This window comes from Gopherus evgoodei, chromosome 4 (assembly GCF_007399415.2).
Source record: "Gopherus evgoodei ecotype Sinaloan lineage chromosome 4, rGopEvg1_v1.p, whole genome shotgun sequence".
Lineage (NCBI taxonomy): Eukaryota > Metazoa > Chordata > Testudines > Testudinidae > Gopherus > Gopherus evgoodei.
The window spans coordinates 139,981,771-139,998,396 of NC_044325.1; the positions used below are offsets into that span (position 1 = coordinate 139,981,771).

Here is a 16,626-nt window from a genome sequence, read left to right on the forward strand (position 1 = left end):
GGATGTTTTTGTTCAGGGCTTGGGGAGGAGTCGCACTTTTTTTGTTTGTTTTTTTGTTTGTTTTTTCGAAGCCAAAGAGGAGGAAACAGTCCAATTGGATGAGTTTTCAGGAACTGTAACACTTTCCAGTGAGGAGGTTTTGGTCCCTGTCCCTGTCTCTCCTTTTGCCATGTTGTCTTGGCTGGCTCCTTTGTTTATACGGCCCCCGTTCGACCTTTTAAATTGCTGTTAATGTTTTAGCGTAACGAATTAGTCTCTCATCACGAATCAGGACTCGAAATAAAAAAAAAAAACCCTCTGAGGCCAACTTCCTGAAATTGGGGTCATTCTCATTTGCAAGGCAGAGAATCTGAGAACCTTAATGCAAGGAAATTTATTCAAAGGCAGAGTCCCGGCGTGATTAGGCCCTTTGTAATTATAGCTCGGAGAGATTCCACTCCAGCCTCCTGCCTCCCTCATGGATTAGCAAGTGAGTCGGAAAAATACACAGGATTTAATTAGAGGCAAATTAAAATTGGTAATGAAATAGGGGCAGTAGCAAATGGCAGGGAGTTGGAAGGGGAAAGGGGGAGCCAGTGTCTCTCGGGGCTGTGCTGTCTGCCTACGTGTGTGTCTCTTTATTTTACATTTAGAAATGTAAAGATGGGTGACGGAAAGAAAAAAAGGGAAGGAAGGGAGTTAAAAAGGGGGAAAAAAGAAAAGCCGTTTTGCCGAGTGTCTCCAAGCTAAGAAAGTGACGACTGCATCTCGTGTGCCTTTCTGATACAGCTCATCCCTTCCCTGTCCCCGTCTGCCTCTCCTTTCCCTCCGCCTCCCGCCAATGGCTCAAGATTTGGCCGAGCCGAGACTCGTGGAGGGCCCCAGCTTGCCACCAGCTGAGCACTCTCGGCTCCTGTTGGTGCAAGTGGGAGCTGAGAGCACTGAGCAGTCTCACAGGATCGAGGTTGCTGAGCCTTGGGAAGGGAAAGGATGTAGGGGGGCACGAGGCTGTTATATCCCCAGGCTGGTTGGCTGAGATGAGAGAAGTAGGGTGGTGGGGGTTCCTTCTGCAGGACCCTGCCCGCCGTCTCTCCTCCCTCCTCCCTGGCTGGGGTAAGATGGAGCAAGTGCTTTTGTTAAGGCGGGCGGGGGGATCGTATATTCCCCCAAGGGATGTGAATAGAGGACAGTGCTGAGTAGGATAGTGTGGTGGTCAGGGCATTCGCCTGGGACTCAGGAGACTTTGGGTCCATTCCCTGCTTGATGTTTCATTTTCTGTGCGACTTTGACTTTGGGCAGGTCAATTAGTCTCTGTGCACCTAGCTCCCCTCCTGCTGAAGGGGGATTCTTGCCCTGCCCTGCTTCTCAGGGATGTGATGAGAAGTGCATTAAAGAGTGAGATGCCAGTCACAGGGGCCATAGAAGGGCCTAAGATGGCTTTCCCTGGGCAGGGTATCAGAAAGTGTGCCTCCTGCCTGCCTTGGAGGGGTGAGATATAGCGTAGGGTCTTTTCCCCAAGCCCACTCCTCATGTCAGCATGAGGAGCCTGGAGTGGGATGCTGCTCTCCATCAGCAGAGGGAGCGAGTGATGGCAGAGGCAGCATGAGACTCTCCTTGTCTCAAAAGGCCAGCGGAGTGCACCACGTTTGGCGCTCAGCAATCGGCAGTGGGCTATGGTGGGCAGGCCATTGATGGCTAGAATTTAGCATCCTCTGATGGCTCTCACGCAGGTCTCAGGCAAGACGCAAACTGGCATGAAGCAATGTCCCCAAACACCTCAAGTAGCCATGAAGACTAAACACTTTCCGCTGCTCCCACTGAGGGGTGAAATGCAGCGTGGGAGACACCTGCACTGGCGTTGGCCAAGCAGTGTCTGGAGGGCTTCCATTGGTGGGCTGTCAGTGTCACACTATTCACCAGTGCTACTGTCGCTTAAAGCCCCCCAGATCAGCCTAGCACGCAGGCGGAGATGGCAAACGTCCCAGTGCTAAGGACAGTCCCGGTGGTAGCACTGTCTAGGTCAGCGAGTGCCGTAGGTTGCCATATGCCCTGCTTATAAAGTGTGAGGGAGCTGTTTCCAGAGCAGCCTCTGTGTGGTTCTACACAATGGTCGCTCTTACTGTGTAGCTCTGTCCCCCACCCACAGGCCGACCTCCCTGAGTAGCTGCTGAGCAGAACGTGGCTGGCTGAGAGCTCCCCACCCCTACCGCTGCCAGTCACCCTTCAGCATGGGAGGTGGGGTTTGAGGGAGGCTCGGTGGCTGGTGGGCAGGGCTGTAGGTGAAGAGGAGCATACTGGCTGACAGTAGGGCCATCTGGGGAATGCCATGGGTGGCAGAGAGGTGTCTGCTGCATGTCTTTCATCTGCTTTGAGTCTCCCTTCTGTCCCCTCTGCAGAACGCCGTGCGCCACAACCTGAGCCTGCACAAGTGCTTTGTGCGAGTGGAGAACGTCAAGGGAGCCGTCTGGACGGTAGACGAAGTCGAGTACCAAAAGCGAAGGCCACCAAAGATGACGGGGTGGGTTTTTCTTATTGCCCTCCTGCCCCTAAGAACCTCCTCTGTGAGGAGCTCAGCTGGGATGGCAGGATCCTAGCTTGCCTCCAGGGCACTAGCGAGGAGACGGGGCAGACGAATCCCATCACACAGCACCGTCCCAGGATTTCCACGACAAGAAGCCTCACCCAGCACATGCTCTTTCAACAATCCACCCCTTAGCATTTCCTGTTAACCCTGAGATGGGCCTGAACTGTCAAATCTGGATCAGAACGAACACACACAGACACAGACACACACACACACACACACACACACGCTCGAGGGTCTTCAGACCCAGGCTTTGGTACTGAGCCCCCCCGGCCCTTCCTTGTACATCCCTCTTTCCCAGGCATGCACCCAGAAAATTAAGGAGTGGAAAAGAGCGACAGGGGTAAAGAAATGGAGTGAAAAGAAACTGACACAGGGAGGAAAAAGACAGAAACCTAGGAGGGAGGAAAGGAGACAAAAATGTAAAGGAAATGCTGTTATTGGCTGGGTATGGGCCTGCAAGATGGTCCTTTAAAATGATAGCCAACCCCCTTTCCTTATCTGAAAGTTGTGGGTGGCAGGAACAACCCCTGAGTGGATCCGGGTTTGCTTGGATGGATCAAGCCCAGCATGGATCAAGGGAGAGATGGTAAAATGGTGAGACATCTAATTGCCATCCTTCATTCCTTCCCTGCCTCCCTCTGCTGGCGGCAGGGCATGTGCCCAGGGCCCATGGGCAGGGCAGGGCAGTGGGGAAGTTGAAGTGCCAGGAGTCTGCTATTGCTTTACCCTCCTCAGTAGAGCCCCATCTCTGATCCTGCCGTTCCCTGGGCCAGGAGTTAAGAGCCACTTCTTTTTGTTTCTCATTTGCAGGAGTCCAACTTTAGTCAAAAACATGATTTCTGGACTCAGTTACGGAGCACTTAATGCCAGCTACCAGGTAAGGCCCCTCCATGGATAGCAGACAGCGTGGGCTTGTCCTCTGCTCCTGCCAGACCCTCTCCTTCTTGCCGGAGCTATTCTGCAGTACAACAGCCCAAACCAAACCAGGAAAGATGCTCCACAAGCCCCACAACTTTGCTCAGCAAGAGAAAACCGTGGCGTGCAGCTATCAAATCCACCCAACTAAATTGGGTTTATTAACATGTTGCCCTATTGCAGTGGTTCTCAAACTGTGGGTCAGGGCCCCATTTTAATGGGGTCGCCAGGGCTGATGTTAGTCTTGCTGGGACCCAGGGCTGAAGCCTGAGCTTTTGGACTTCAGCCTTGAGTGGTGGAGCTCAGGTCACAGGCCCTGCTACGTGGGGCTGAAACCTTTGAGCTTCAGCGTTGACACCCCCCCCGGCGTCGTGTAGCAATTTTTGTTTGAAAGAGGTTGGGCTGCAATGCAGTTTGAGAGCCCTGCATTTATGGGGTCCCTGACACCAGCCATCCCATAACCCTGCAGCCCCCGAACGCAAACCCCTTTGAACACATAGTTCTTTAATACCAATAATTTGAGAGCCCTTTCTCCCATGATCAATAACACAGGAGCCCCCTGATTGGTTATCCAGGCGCACTAACCCGTGATTCCCTACCAATAAGCTGGGCATCCTAGCCTCCCCAGTGTCCTGCCCATCGCAGAGACATTGACCCCCTCGGAGTCTTGTTCTCCCTTTCCTGGGCTCATGGTAAGTTGGGGAGCAGCTGATAATGGATGGCAGCCAAGGTGGGGCATGGCGTAGCCAATTGCTATGTAGCCTTCATCTGGCTGTTCTCCAAACGGTGCCCAAACTCGTGTGTAATTGGCCAGCACCACTCTGCCGCTGTCACCACGGTGCTGCTGTCACTATCTGTCCATCTATTACAGGCAGCCCTGGCAGAGAGCAACTTCCCCCTCCTAAACAGCCCCACCATGATCAACACCAGCTCCACCAGCGGCATGCTGCACATCGGCCACGACGACGTGAGCAGTACCGTGGAACAAGTCAACAGCAACGGCAGCAACAGCCCCCGGCTTTCCCCGCAGCAGTACAGGTGAGCGGCAGTTCCTGGGTACTTTCCTGCCACGATAACAGCCATGGACGCCATGGGTAGGAGCTGGAAGAAGGTGGGAATGCAAAGCCAGGGGAAGGGGAAACATTGGTAGCTTTTATGAAATGCCATAAGCCAAGAGGACAGAGCGGAGCAGGGAGTGGATCGATAGGGGCCCATGCCGCAGAACTCAGCGTTGGGATGCCTGCGTCCAGGAGAGGTCAGGGTGTAGGGTTTTGCTTTAGGTCTGTTTCTGAAGTTAATGAGCAGAGCCAGAATCCTGGCATAGAGTTTTGAGGGACTCTGACTGAAAGTGGTACTGCCTTGACATCTCTGGGGACTGAAAACCTGTGGGCACGGACAAAGCTCGTTCAGCCCGGGCAATGGCAGGGCATGTTTTTCTCTGCTACCGTGCCTCTTCCCCAACTGGGAGGGTCATCCGTTCTGGATGGGGGAGATCAGCCTCTGTGGCTGGAGAAGGCAAGGGTACCAATTGTGGGGGTTTTAGGGTGTTGCCACCTCATCTGATACAGGCCACGGAACAGTAGTTGGAGAGTAACAGCCTTTGGTCCCAGCAGTGACTGCCAGAGGCTAAACAGGCCCTATCACCCATCCCCCAAACTATCTCGCTCCCTCAGCACAGGCTTTCAACATCAACTCCCCTTGTCTCCCTTCAGCCATCAAGTCCACGTGAAGGAAGAACCCGCCGAGGCTGAGGACGACAACAGGCCTGTCTCTCTCATGGCTACCACCAATCAGAATGTGACGATCCCGGAGGACAGGGACCTGGATGAGGAGCTGCCGGTGGAAGACTTGTCTTAAGGGCTCTCCCTCCTCACCTAGGGGCAAGCACTTCGCCCCTACCCCCCCCAGGTGGAGACCAAGCAATGGCTCCCATCTCCTCAAGGTGACCTTCGGCATTAACCTGACAAAGCAAAAGGGTTTCTTCGGTGCAACCTGTTGCTGAAGGCACGTCCCCTCTCCCCCAGACCCTCCCAGCCCTGTCCCAGTGACTTTTAACAGACTTCCACAATGAGGGACGTGCAGAGAAACAAAAAAACAATCCCTCCCCCTTTGGTTAGTGATTGGTGAACGAGGATGGTAGGTTGTTTCTGTCCGAAAATTTCTCCTTATTTCCCCCACCCTGTTTTCCAACTTCATGGCAAAAGGAAGGCACCTCCTGTCACGTTGGTTTTCTCAGTATTTTGTTAGGTCTCAGTCCATGCTCTGGGTTTTTCCAATGGTGATGGGACTACTCTGTTCCATGCGAGGTTCTCCCCAAGCAACGTTCTGTGCAACGGAGACAATGTCCGAGCTACATGCCTCCATGAATGTTTCCCCAGCCCCCCGCCCCACCACCTTCTCTTTGGAAAAAATCATCTGTGACGCCAGGAACCCACCAGTCGTTCTCCCCTCAGTGGGCTTTGCACTAGGAGAAACTTTCACCTCACGGATGCCACCTGCAGATACCCAACTGGCGGCTGGCCTGGAAGTTCCAGTCACCCCCATCTTGGTTCCTTTCCTGGCTATGGAGGAAAAGAACTTGTTGCGTCCATAGGAGCCTGAGCTTGGCGTAACCTTACGCAGCCCCATCAAGCTGTCGCCTCCAGCAGGTCTTACTGCCAAATGCTAAACCACTTGGAGAACATAATAGCCAACCTGTGTTTATCTCCCACCTTCCTGACACCTGTTCCCTCTCTGCCTTGCTCTGCAGTGGCATAGTAGCATCATGGGGGCGGTCCACTTTACCCACACAAACACAAACACTCCACAGCAGGGGCGGATGCTCTGCCCTTGAGTTTTGTTCCCTTTGAAAACGAAGAAAGGACATCTCTCCCGCCCCATCTCGTGTGGTGGAAATGTTGGAAGGACAGCAGCAGGACCCACTCAGAATCCAGCGCCCGGGCGTCAAAGATCGAAACGAGAGCTGAATGCCAGTTTGAATTCAGGGAAAGACTTAAGCCCTTCTCTGCAGAACAGTGTGTCCAGTGCTTTCTCCTCCTCCCAGCTCCCCTTCTGTCCCCATTCTGTGTCGATGAAAAGTTCTCATGGGGTGAAACACTGAGCAGGGTCTGTGCCTGCTTTGTGAAGCCTCCCTCTTCCCTTCCCTGGTGCAGGGCATTTAAGGAAAGGGTGGTGAATGGAAGAGACGTCCCCTGGGCCATCCTGGCTTGGGTAGTCGTGTGTGCTGGTTCGTACTAGTGAAGCTGAGCAGGACGAGACAGCAGAATCCAAAGGAGCGGGCGTGGGGTCTGGCTCGGCTCTATGAATCAAAGCAGGAGCTCAGCTATCTGAGCTGACTGGGACAATCCTAAAGCAATACGTACTATAAGGTAGTCATGGGGCCCCTCCTCCACTGTGGCCACACAGATCTGAGCTAGACCCAGGCACTCAGCTCCAGTTAGCCCACTGGCTGGGACAGCATGCAGCCCGGGGTCCCGCCACCCTCGCCATGTCAGAGACTTGGGCCCAGAGCCATGGCGAACTGGGAGCAAGTGGTTTTTTTGTCAAGACAGGAAGATACCAAAAGATTTTTCGGGATAGAAGGTCCATAGTTCAGGTGAACAGACGGTATTAATGCCAAAAAAAGAGAAAAAAATCCAAACACCAAACCCCTTCTCTCCCCTCTTGATTTTTGTCTATTGGTTATTTGTGTATTTGTTACCTCAGTCACACTGCCCAAGGGCTTTTCTCTTTGCAGAAAGCAGCAAACTTCCAAAGGTTCCTCTGCCCAGCCTCCCAGACGGGACGTTGATACCCACCCCCCAGCACCAATGAGACTTTGGCAAGCTGAACTTTCTGGTTACAGGACTGGATCCTATTTGGGGAGTGTTGGGAGATGGAGGCAGGTGGGTGTGTTTTTGAGAGGGTTTAATCTCCTGGCGCATCTCTAGAGCAGACCTACTTCTCCTCTGGGACTTTCTCCAAGCTCTTTCAGGGCAGTGGATTTACCCAGAGGAGCTTATTTCAGCAAAGGAGCTTGTCACCAAAGCGAGCACGGTACCCCTATCCAGTTCTCATCTCGTCTCAGCCTCTTTATCCCTCGCACCCAACCCTCCCTCCCCTCCCCTCCATCTCCTAAAGGCAGATTGAAAAAGCCAAGCTGAATGCAGAATGAAGTGCAGCTCCAGACACCCAGTGACTCCTACCGATGCAGGCCGCAAGGGGCAGTCGGCACGGCAACGCACATTTTAACATTTTCTAAAATTCCTCTCGGTGCTGGTTCTCCTACCCTCTCCTGTCGCAGACACCATGTGCCATTGAGGGGCGTCACAGAATGATGCATTCTGGGTGATGATGGAAGCCCAGCTGCTCACAGTTTCGATCCAGATGCAAGCTTGCCCAAAGTCTCCCCTCACCATGCTGCTCCTTGAATAGCCTCTCCTACCCCAGCATGTCTGGATGAGCTAAAAGCCCTGGCCTGCTCTTTATAGTCCCGTTTCAGAGATTGGCAGGGTACGACTGAAAGTGATTTCTCTGTTGAATCAATCCTCTCTCACACCCAACCCTGCTCCAGGAGCTTGTGGCAAATAACTCAGTGCTCCCTGTAACTCAATTTTCGTCTCGCTTTAGGAATGCAAGATGGAGTCAGTTCATGAGGGAAGAACCCTCAGCCTGGGGCAAGTGGGGTCAGGGCTGAGGAGGATGCTGGAGGATTGGCAAGGATCACGTAAAGGAAATGGGCTGGACATAGCTACACCTCCCTCTCCTCCCCCCTCTCCACCCAGCTTCTTAATGGAAGCTGGTGCTTTTGGAACCCCCCTTCCCCACCCACTCACAAGCTTTTAGCTGGGATCTCTCCAGACGGGCCCCATACAGAGTATTCGCTCCTGTATGATGTGCTTCATATTTGAATCACCTGGGGCAGCATGCACAGAAATGGACACTCGGTAACCAAGAGTATACGACGACTCCTTCTCTATAGCCTGATTCCCCACTCTCAGCCCCTTCTCTTCTGCTGAGGTAGGTTGGGTAGCACTCAGCACTCAGTCCCTCCATACAGCCCAGGCCAAATCATTTCAGATTAGGTGTCACAAATCCTTCCATCTATCTGTCCTTCCTGCTAAATCCCTTTAGAGAGTCTCCTGGGACCCAGGACACCCTGCCCCCTCTGCTGCCTAATAGAGCAACAGCTTACCTTCAAATCAGGCAAAAAGGATGATCCCTTCCCAGAACCAATCAGGCTGATTCCGGTATTGACCAGAGGGGTCACTGGAGAGTGACACTAGCAATTCCCACCCCCTATTCCCTGCCCATCCATGAGCAAGAGACCAGACGAGACTTTAGAACTCAGATCCCCATGCTTTGCTATTGCCGCTCTTGGAGTTCCTAAAATGGGAAGGTGCTATATAACTGCCAAGTGTTATCTGCTTCACACCGCTGGCCCCTGCTTTTTAAAAGCACTTCTTGTTGAGCATCAGCCTGTAGATAACCCAGCTTTTTGGTCAACTTTGCACTCCCGCTCCCAGGTTTTCAAAGTCTTGAATGGCTATTTAAGATCAGAGAGCAGCTGGATTACCCACAGTAACCTACAAAAATTATCCGCCTTGCACCAAGATTTCGCTTCTCATCCTCTCTGTTAGGTTTCTGTGACACAGAATTTATGTTCTGACTGCTGTACAATGGAGATGTATCCAATCTAGACAACGTCTGGGGCGGAGGAGTGAAAAACAGTCTCTTATTTTATTCTTGCAGCTGGAATGCATGAAAGAAATGCCACAGTCCCAGTTCAGAGTTGCTGCTAGCATTCCCCAGAGCCCACACTAGGTGTCTCCTCTGAACGTGCGAGTTTCTCCCCCCCCCCCATCATGTCTCTCTGAAACTGCAGAGAGATTGGGAAGTTCTGTCCAGGGGGGTAAAGAGGGGAGAAGATGCCTTACAGAAATAGAGTCCTTCACATCTGTGGGGAAAAGCGGGAGTGGCGGGGGGCAGTCCCAGAAGGGTTGCAGCTAATGGAAGAAAGCAGTAGAATTCCTAATACTCAATATCCAGCTACTTATTTGGAGCCCTCTAGGGAGACTGGAATAGCCATGCAAAGCAAGCTTGATCCCCAGGCCGCCTCCCTTGTAAAAATACAAAGGTGACCATGTTTGACAGGCAACCTGCTGATGAAGTGTAGAAACAGAATAAAACCTCAGCTCCCCTCCAGAGCTTCTCTGCATTCCTTCAGGCACAATTCAATTCCAGAGACAGCTGGAATAGAGACCGTTAAGAATCTAACCAGATTCCCACACACACACACCTGGCCTATCCTCTTCATGTTGAGACTGCTCTTAAATCCCTCCTCAGCTCCCTGTACAGGCTGTTTTGCAATGGGCATAACTGTTGACCAAAGATCTTTTCCTGGGCTGGAAGCATAAACCAAAACTTTTCCTTTAAACTTATTTTGTGTGTGTGCACGTTCACTTTGCTCTGTCTCACCTGCCAGCCAAAAAAGAGATGCCCACAGTTTTTTCCCTATCCGTCACTTGCTTTCTTTTGACTTTTAAGTTATTGTTTTAAACCAAAGTTTACAGATGCTGTTTGTACGTTTTTATGAAGGTAGACCGGAATTGTGCATTACTGCTTTATTGCTGTGTTCTCAACAAAGGGTATGCTAGCAGGGCTTAGGGATGGCTCCCATTTCATCTGTCTCCAGGGTGCCAGCTCTTGCTTTTGTCTCGCGTCTCTCTGACCCGTGTCTGTTATAGATCTTACTCCCTTATTTCAACCTTGAACCCCTCGGCGGTTGCCTTTGCTGCATACATCCAGATTTTCTCTGGGGATTTTGCTTCATTTTTGGGGAGTGTAACACTTCTTTTATTTCAAAAAGGGCTTTTTCCCCTTTATTTTGTATCCCCAAAAGTATTAGTGATCCTTTCTCTCTCTTCCTTTGCTCTCTAGCAGAGATTCTCACTTGCTTTGAGCAGCCAGTTTTGGCTGAGAGCTCATTGTAGCATCTCTTGAGGATGCAGCGAGCATTATTAGTACTTGATACTTCAGAGTGGGTGCGAGCCCAGGTCCATGAGAGACACTGCTCTTCTGCTCGAACGTATCCCACACTGGATGTGTTGGTCAGTTGTTTCCTTTGTAAACCAATCACACCAGGTTTGGGAGCTTCAACTTCAGCATTGTTATCTTCCGGAGTTTCTCTCTGCCACCCTCTCAAGCTGAAACCATATTCCTGGTGTGGTCACCTCTGTCTATACACCTGCTCTTTTTTTTCAATGTTCTGCCTAGTAAAATATCTATTCTGTGCACTTGGCACCCACAGCTGGTTCTGCAGGGCCCAGTACAGACGTGGGTGTATTAATATGGTGGCTCTTGGTACTGTACAGTCAGGTTGATGAGGCTTTGACCTGTAACCATCCCCATTCAAGGGAGTAATTTCTCTTTAGAAGTAGATTTGTCTCTTTAAACCAGCGCCTCTGTCCCTCTGTCTGAGTTTGTTCAGCTCAAGCTGGTTAAACCAAAGGGTAAAGGAACATGCCAATGCTTGGGGGATAATGCTAACCTTGCAAGCCAGTCAGGAGGTGTTTGGGCAAGGACGGATTTGTTGTTCTCACAGCCGCACTCTAAAGCAGTGGTGCCTGACTTTTGCCCAGCAGAGTGGGCCGCATTGACATCTTGTCAGGAGCCCTAGGACCTAATCCAAAGCCCACAGAAGTTCATAGGAAAAGCCCCATTAATTTAAACAGGCTTTGGATGAGACCCTTCATGTGTCTAAAATGGAAGCAGGCTCCAGTCACTTTCAATATGCAGAGGTATACATGGAGACCACAGGTCCCAGCATGCATTGCTGCATCTCAAGCCAGGCCACCTGGCCCCACTATGAAAGTCTAAATGAGGTCAGATCCCATATCTAACCATTTCTTAGGATCCTGATCCTGCTTTATTTGACATCAATGGGAACCCTTCCACTGTCCTTAATAAGAACAGGCTCAGACCCTTAATGGTGTTTGCGTTTGGAAATATCATCCATGCAGGTATTCCCAGAAAGGCTACTAGGTATTGTGACAGGCCGCAGAGAAATTCTATAAAAAGCTCAATTCCTAGGGCGATCCTTAGCCCGCTGCAGGCCCAGTGCCAGAGAGGCATCTCTTCCTACTTTGGAACTGACTGTAGCTTTAAAACAGCACATCAAGGGTTAAAACAATCCTCTAACTGCCTCAGAGACAGAAATTGATATTGTGTGTATGTGTGAGAGAGAGAGAGTGTAAAATCCCTGGGCTTGATCTGAGAAATCAGCTTGCATGGACAGCCCATGGTGGGACATCTTCGTGAGTAGTCAGAAGAGGCCATTGTGTGAAATGAGGAGAACCTACCCTGAAAGCGGATGCATTCTGTGAGCATGAGGCATTTTTTCCCAGCTCCAGCAGAACAATCTTTCCTTTCTTTTCCCTTTGTTTGTTTGCTTTTATTTCAAATAGTCACTCATTGGGGAGATGTGGTTATCTTGCCTCTTCTCATAGCACTGTCTGAGTCTCACGTCACTCCCTATAACATTTGGATGTGTCACCAATGCAGCACTCTCCCTGCGGAGCAAAGATGCCCTGGAACAAGCATGACTTTTGATGTTTCTCCAAGGAGCAGATTTTGCATCTGGGTCTGCGCAGCCAACCTCTGTGTCACAAGGAAATTAACAAGGTTTCACATGACCTCATGGGTTTGCCTGCACAGATCAAGTGGCAAGATCTAGCCTCCAAACAAGCTCTTGTGTTTATTAAGCTGTAGACGAAGAGATTTCCTGTCTCCTAGCTCCCTATAGGTGTGGCCTGCTTCAGAATCTCAAGTTGCAGTTGGATTTTAAAAAGCCATGTCTCTTTCATGGGCTACAAATTTGCTAGCTAAGAGTTGTGGCTTTCATGCCACCTTCATCAGAAAGTGAGCGTGTTCCTTAAAGGGTTACTGTTGAGAATATTCCCATGTGTGGTTTCCAGTGAGTCTGATTACTCCGTTTCCGTCCCCTCTGCCCTCCCCCTTTGATGAGTAAATTTTGAAAGGGAGTTTCAAAATCTGGTACACTTTTTTCATCATTGATGCTGTTCGTATATAGATATCGGCATTTCATTCAGTTTGGAGGGTGAAACTGGCCTGCTCCCTTTTAATTTTCTGTTTATGGTTCATTTCACTTTCTCTTGCTCTCTGAACTTTTTTTTCTTCAAAACAATTGTATGAAAATCATTTTGATGCTCTGTTTAGTGAAATTCCAACCTCCTCCCCACCCTTGAAAAGCACACCTGAAACTGGCTGGCACTAAGCTACATGCCTGACTCCACTCGATATTTTAGGATATGATGATTTTTAGAGGCCTGAAGCACCCTGAAAACACTCTATCTGAAGCCAGTGGGGACCTGCAGTGCCCCTGAAAATCTGATCTGGAACTGAACAGAAAGGGACTTCCCAACTGAGACGCCCAGCTGCCAACACAGATGTGAACTCCTAGAACTGATGCTTCCACCTTAAGGTTTGCCTGCCCTGAGAAACTGCATCATGTTAGAACGTGTTAACTAATATGACTTAGGTAGGCAAAGATGGTTGGGTCCCAGGAGTCAGTGGAGCTATGCAGACGAACACCATCTGATGATCTGGCCCAACGTCTTTTTTGTCTACATTGCAGATGCTGATATAGGTTACACTGGTATAAATGCAGAGTAACTCCACTGAAGTCTGCACAGTTACACCAGCGTGAGTGACAAACCTGTGGGCTTAATCTCATGTTAGCTCTAATAAAATGTGATTTTTTTTTTTCAATGTAGACAAGGCTGTAGTGGAAAGCACTCCTCCTTAACAGATCCATATCAAGCTATAGAGATGGGGCAAAATGTGATCCTGTATTCTTGAGAATAAACGACACCCACCCAAAGATGTGCACACAAAACAGGGAACACACCCTGTCCAAGGGATCTGCGACACAATGGGTACCAAAGCTGTAATTTCCTCTCTGAGATCACCATTGTCTATCTGCTGGTATTATCCTTGTGTTACAGCCTTGCCAAAGCATTAGCCCGACCCTGAAAGTTGGTAGCCCCATGGCATATTGCCACCTCATTCTAGATAAGCCAAAAAAGTTCAATTTCATTATTATTACTTTAGTAGTTCGATGTTACTTAAAAAACAAACAAACAAAAACCCCACTGTATGCAAAACACACATATGCCGCCACCCATAGGATGCACACAAGTACTGTTACAAAAAAGCAACTGGCTTGTGCTACTTTTTTCTCTGCTCATCAACCATAATGTGTGTCCTTGTATGTTGTTGTTACGCCATGATCTGGCTCAGAAGAGCACTATATAAATTATATATGAATATATATAAATATAAAGGGTTTTTTAAACTATGTGCAGGTTTGGAATATCCTACAGCTCCAAGCGCTCCTGTTTTTTGTTTGCCCCAATTGTTCAAGCCACATTAAGTGTTTGTGTCACATTAAATGTGTCCAGTTTGATACTCAGGGGTAATTTTATTTCATTCTCTTACCCCCCTCGTTGTCTGGCCCAGCCTTTTTCCGGAGATGTGTATAATGAAGGTACAATACCGCACAAACCTTCTCTTACGTTTCACCCAAACGACTTACAGTACTTAAGGGGGGGGGGCGTGGTTTCTTTTCACCCATTGAATTTTTAAAATTCTTTGCCTTGTTACCTCAAAACATGGTTCATGCAGGGGTGGGAGAGTTAAAGGACCAAACGCAACGTGTGGCAGAATCGTGTATGTCTGTATATATTGAGATATATATACTGGTTTTAAACCTACTACCATGAGCTTTTTCTGTTGTTGGTTCCTTTTTCTCTAATGGCATTATTCTGGGAAGGGAATAGCCCAGAAAGTTTAGAACCCCTTTCTGCAAATTAGGGAGCTCTTCTGGTATCTCTCCTTGGCTTTACTTGGAGAGTATTCCATTTTTCCATGTTGTCTTGGATTTAATTTTTTATTTTTTTTTTGTGTGTGAGACTAGCTTATAGTGGTAGAGAGGTGAGGGGACAGATCAACCAGTGGAAGAAAGGAACTAGGCTCCCTGGCCTAACCATTTCCAGTCAGTGTTTACTGGGAATTAGAGAAGGTGGAAGGGAGGACAGAGACAGCTGAAGTTTAATTCAACCAAAGGTCTTTTGTTTACATAAATATCCAGTGTCGTCATTTTTTTTAATGTTTTATGTTCTTGGAAGCTTTTAAAAAATAAGAGATGGAATCCAACTGTGGGATTTTGTACCCTGGATTCTGACTGACCCCAAAGTTCGAGGACACTCAAATCTGGGGTTCAGCTTGTTGTAAACGTAGGCACCCTCTGCAAAATATGGACCGCCACTGGGAGTTGAGATTTGGAACACCCCAAAGCGTAGTTAGAACTGCAGGGATTGGTCACACTGAGCAGAAATGGGGTCACCCTCTGCCTTTACAAGTGAGAAAACTCTGCTGGCTGAAGGGGACTGGCAGCGCAGCCCTTCCCCCAACCCTTTTAGAATTCCTGCTGAATTTATAACAGAAGAATCATTAGCCAGTTGTCCCGTCATCCTTCCCTATTTCCTCCTCCACCACAGTCAGAGCTCTGCCTCTCTGACCTCTGCACAACCCTGGCAATAGTCTTCCAAACCCCTTGCTGAATCTCAGGTGGCGGGAACACCCCAAAACCAATGACTAGTGACTTTTAATCAGTGTCAGCTTAGCCAAGAAGCCAGGCCCTGACGTGGCTTGTTGGTCTGAGTGGGTGGACGGAGGAGGGAGCATTGGCCTGCTGACCTGACTTGACCTCAGCTTGCACTTGTAGTACCCTCCATGGCCACTGCAGGTCCTCATTCTAAGCACGCTCAGTTGCAAAGGGACTTTGTTCTCCCTGATCACAATCCCTAGCCTTTGGAGAAGGTGGCATTGTTGCATAAGGAGAAAACCAACCCCACTTTCCGAATTTCACCCATACTGCAGTTCCAGCTGCCTACTCAGCTACCTCCCCACCCATGATTCAGACCGTGAAGCCTGCATTTCTCTTGGCTCGAAGGAGGGGGAAGGTGAGAATTTAGACCTGCAGTGATGGTAACTTTTTTAATTTCCTCCTCGGCGTTGGTCAGTGGGAGGATATGATCCTTCAAGAGGTGGGGGAGGGGACAGGGAAGGTGGCAGAAGGATGTGCATAAACCTTGACTCTTCCTCTCCTGCCATTCCCATCACTGCCATATGCCCGTGCTGTATAAAGGAAATAGCATTGCTGTGTATTTGTACTCTGAACTTCCGTGTGTCTGCTTTGGCAGACGGTAAACCCTTGTACAGTAGATCTAGCTGCATGTAATCTGTATGGACAATGGCATTATAAAATGCAATAAAATAAATTACCTATGCTGCTTTGCTGGCTGCTTTTTGTGCTATGCTCTTTTTAAGTTTGAGGGTGGGGCGGAGGAGAAACAACTTTTTTACCTTCTTGGTGTTTACTGAGGTTTAGGGCTATTTTGGGTTGGATGCTCAGAGCAGTGCCTTAAAAACACACACAACTGGTAATTGCCTCCGCTGTTTAACATGCCGGACAATGCGCCCAGGGTTTCCAGACAGATGTGGAAATCCTGCTGAAAACACCCCCGTCCCTAGTCCAGCTACATGATGGAACCGGAGCAGTTAGAGATGGGAAAAGAGCAATTGCATCATCCAGCCCATTGCTGTGGGGTTCGTGATTTTTTTGTATTATAAGGCATGGGAACCCCAGTCACGGCCCAGGACCTCATTGTGCTAGATGTTGTACAAACAGAGCTATGTCCAGTCTGGTTCTGGGCTCCCACCACTCTTACTAGCACAATTCCTCTTTGGCCTATTGCTGGGGCCCTACTAAATTCACAGTTCCATTTTGGTCAATTTCACAGTCATAGGGTTTTAAAAATCATGAATTTCATAACTTCAGCTATTTAAATCTGAAATTTCATGGTGTTGTAATTGTAGGGATCCTGACCCAAAAAGTTGTGGGGGTCACAAGGTTATTGGGGGTGGGGGAGAGGTTTCAGTTCTGCTACTCTTACTCCTGGCAGCGGTGCTGCCTTCAGAGTTGGACAGCTGGAGAGCAGCAGCTGCTGGCTGGGAGCCCAGCTCTGAAGGCAGAGCTGCCGCCAGCAGCAGCGCAGAAGTAAGGATGGCCTGGCGTGGTATTG

The 16,626-nt window shown here is 49.5% G+C and overlaps 1 protein-coding gene across 6 annotated transcripts in view; it reads left to right on the forward strand.

Moving 5' to 3' along the window:
- The window catches only part of FOXP4 (forkhead box P4), a 142,589-nt gene extending 128,890 nt beyond the window's left edge, over window positions 1-13,699 (forward strand). For 5 of the 6 annotated variants that reach the window (XM_030561422.1, XM_030561421.1, XM_030561423.1 and 2 more), the window contains 4 exons: window positions 2,376-2,497; window positions 3,377-3,443; window positions 4,353-4,519; window positions 5,194-13,699. In XM_030561422.1, coding sequence (XP_030417282.1) covers window positions 2,376-2,497; window positions 3,377-3,443; window positions 4,353-4,519; window positions 5,194-5,338 — 501 coding nt within the window. In that variant the 3' untranslated portion in view covers window positions 5,339-13,699. The remainder of the gene's footprint in view (window positions 1-2,375; window positions 2,498-3,376; window positions 3,444-4,352; window positions 4,520-5,193) is intronic. The other variant, XR_004000242.1, reaches the window with a different exon arrangement.
- Window positions 13,700-16,626: the final 2,927 nt, after the last annotated feature.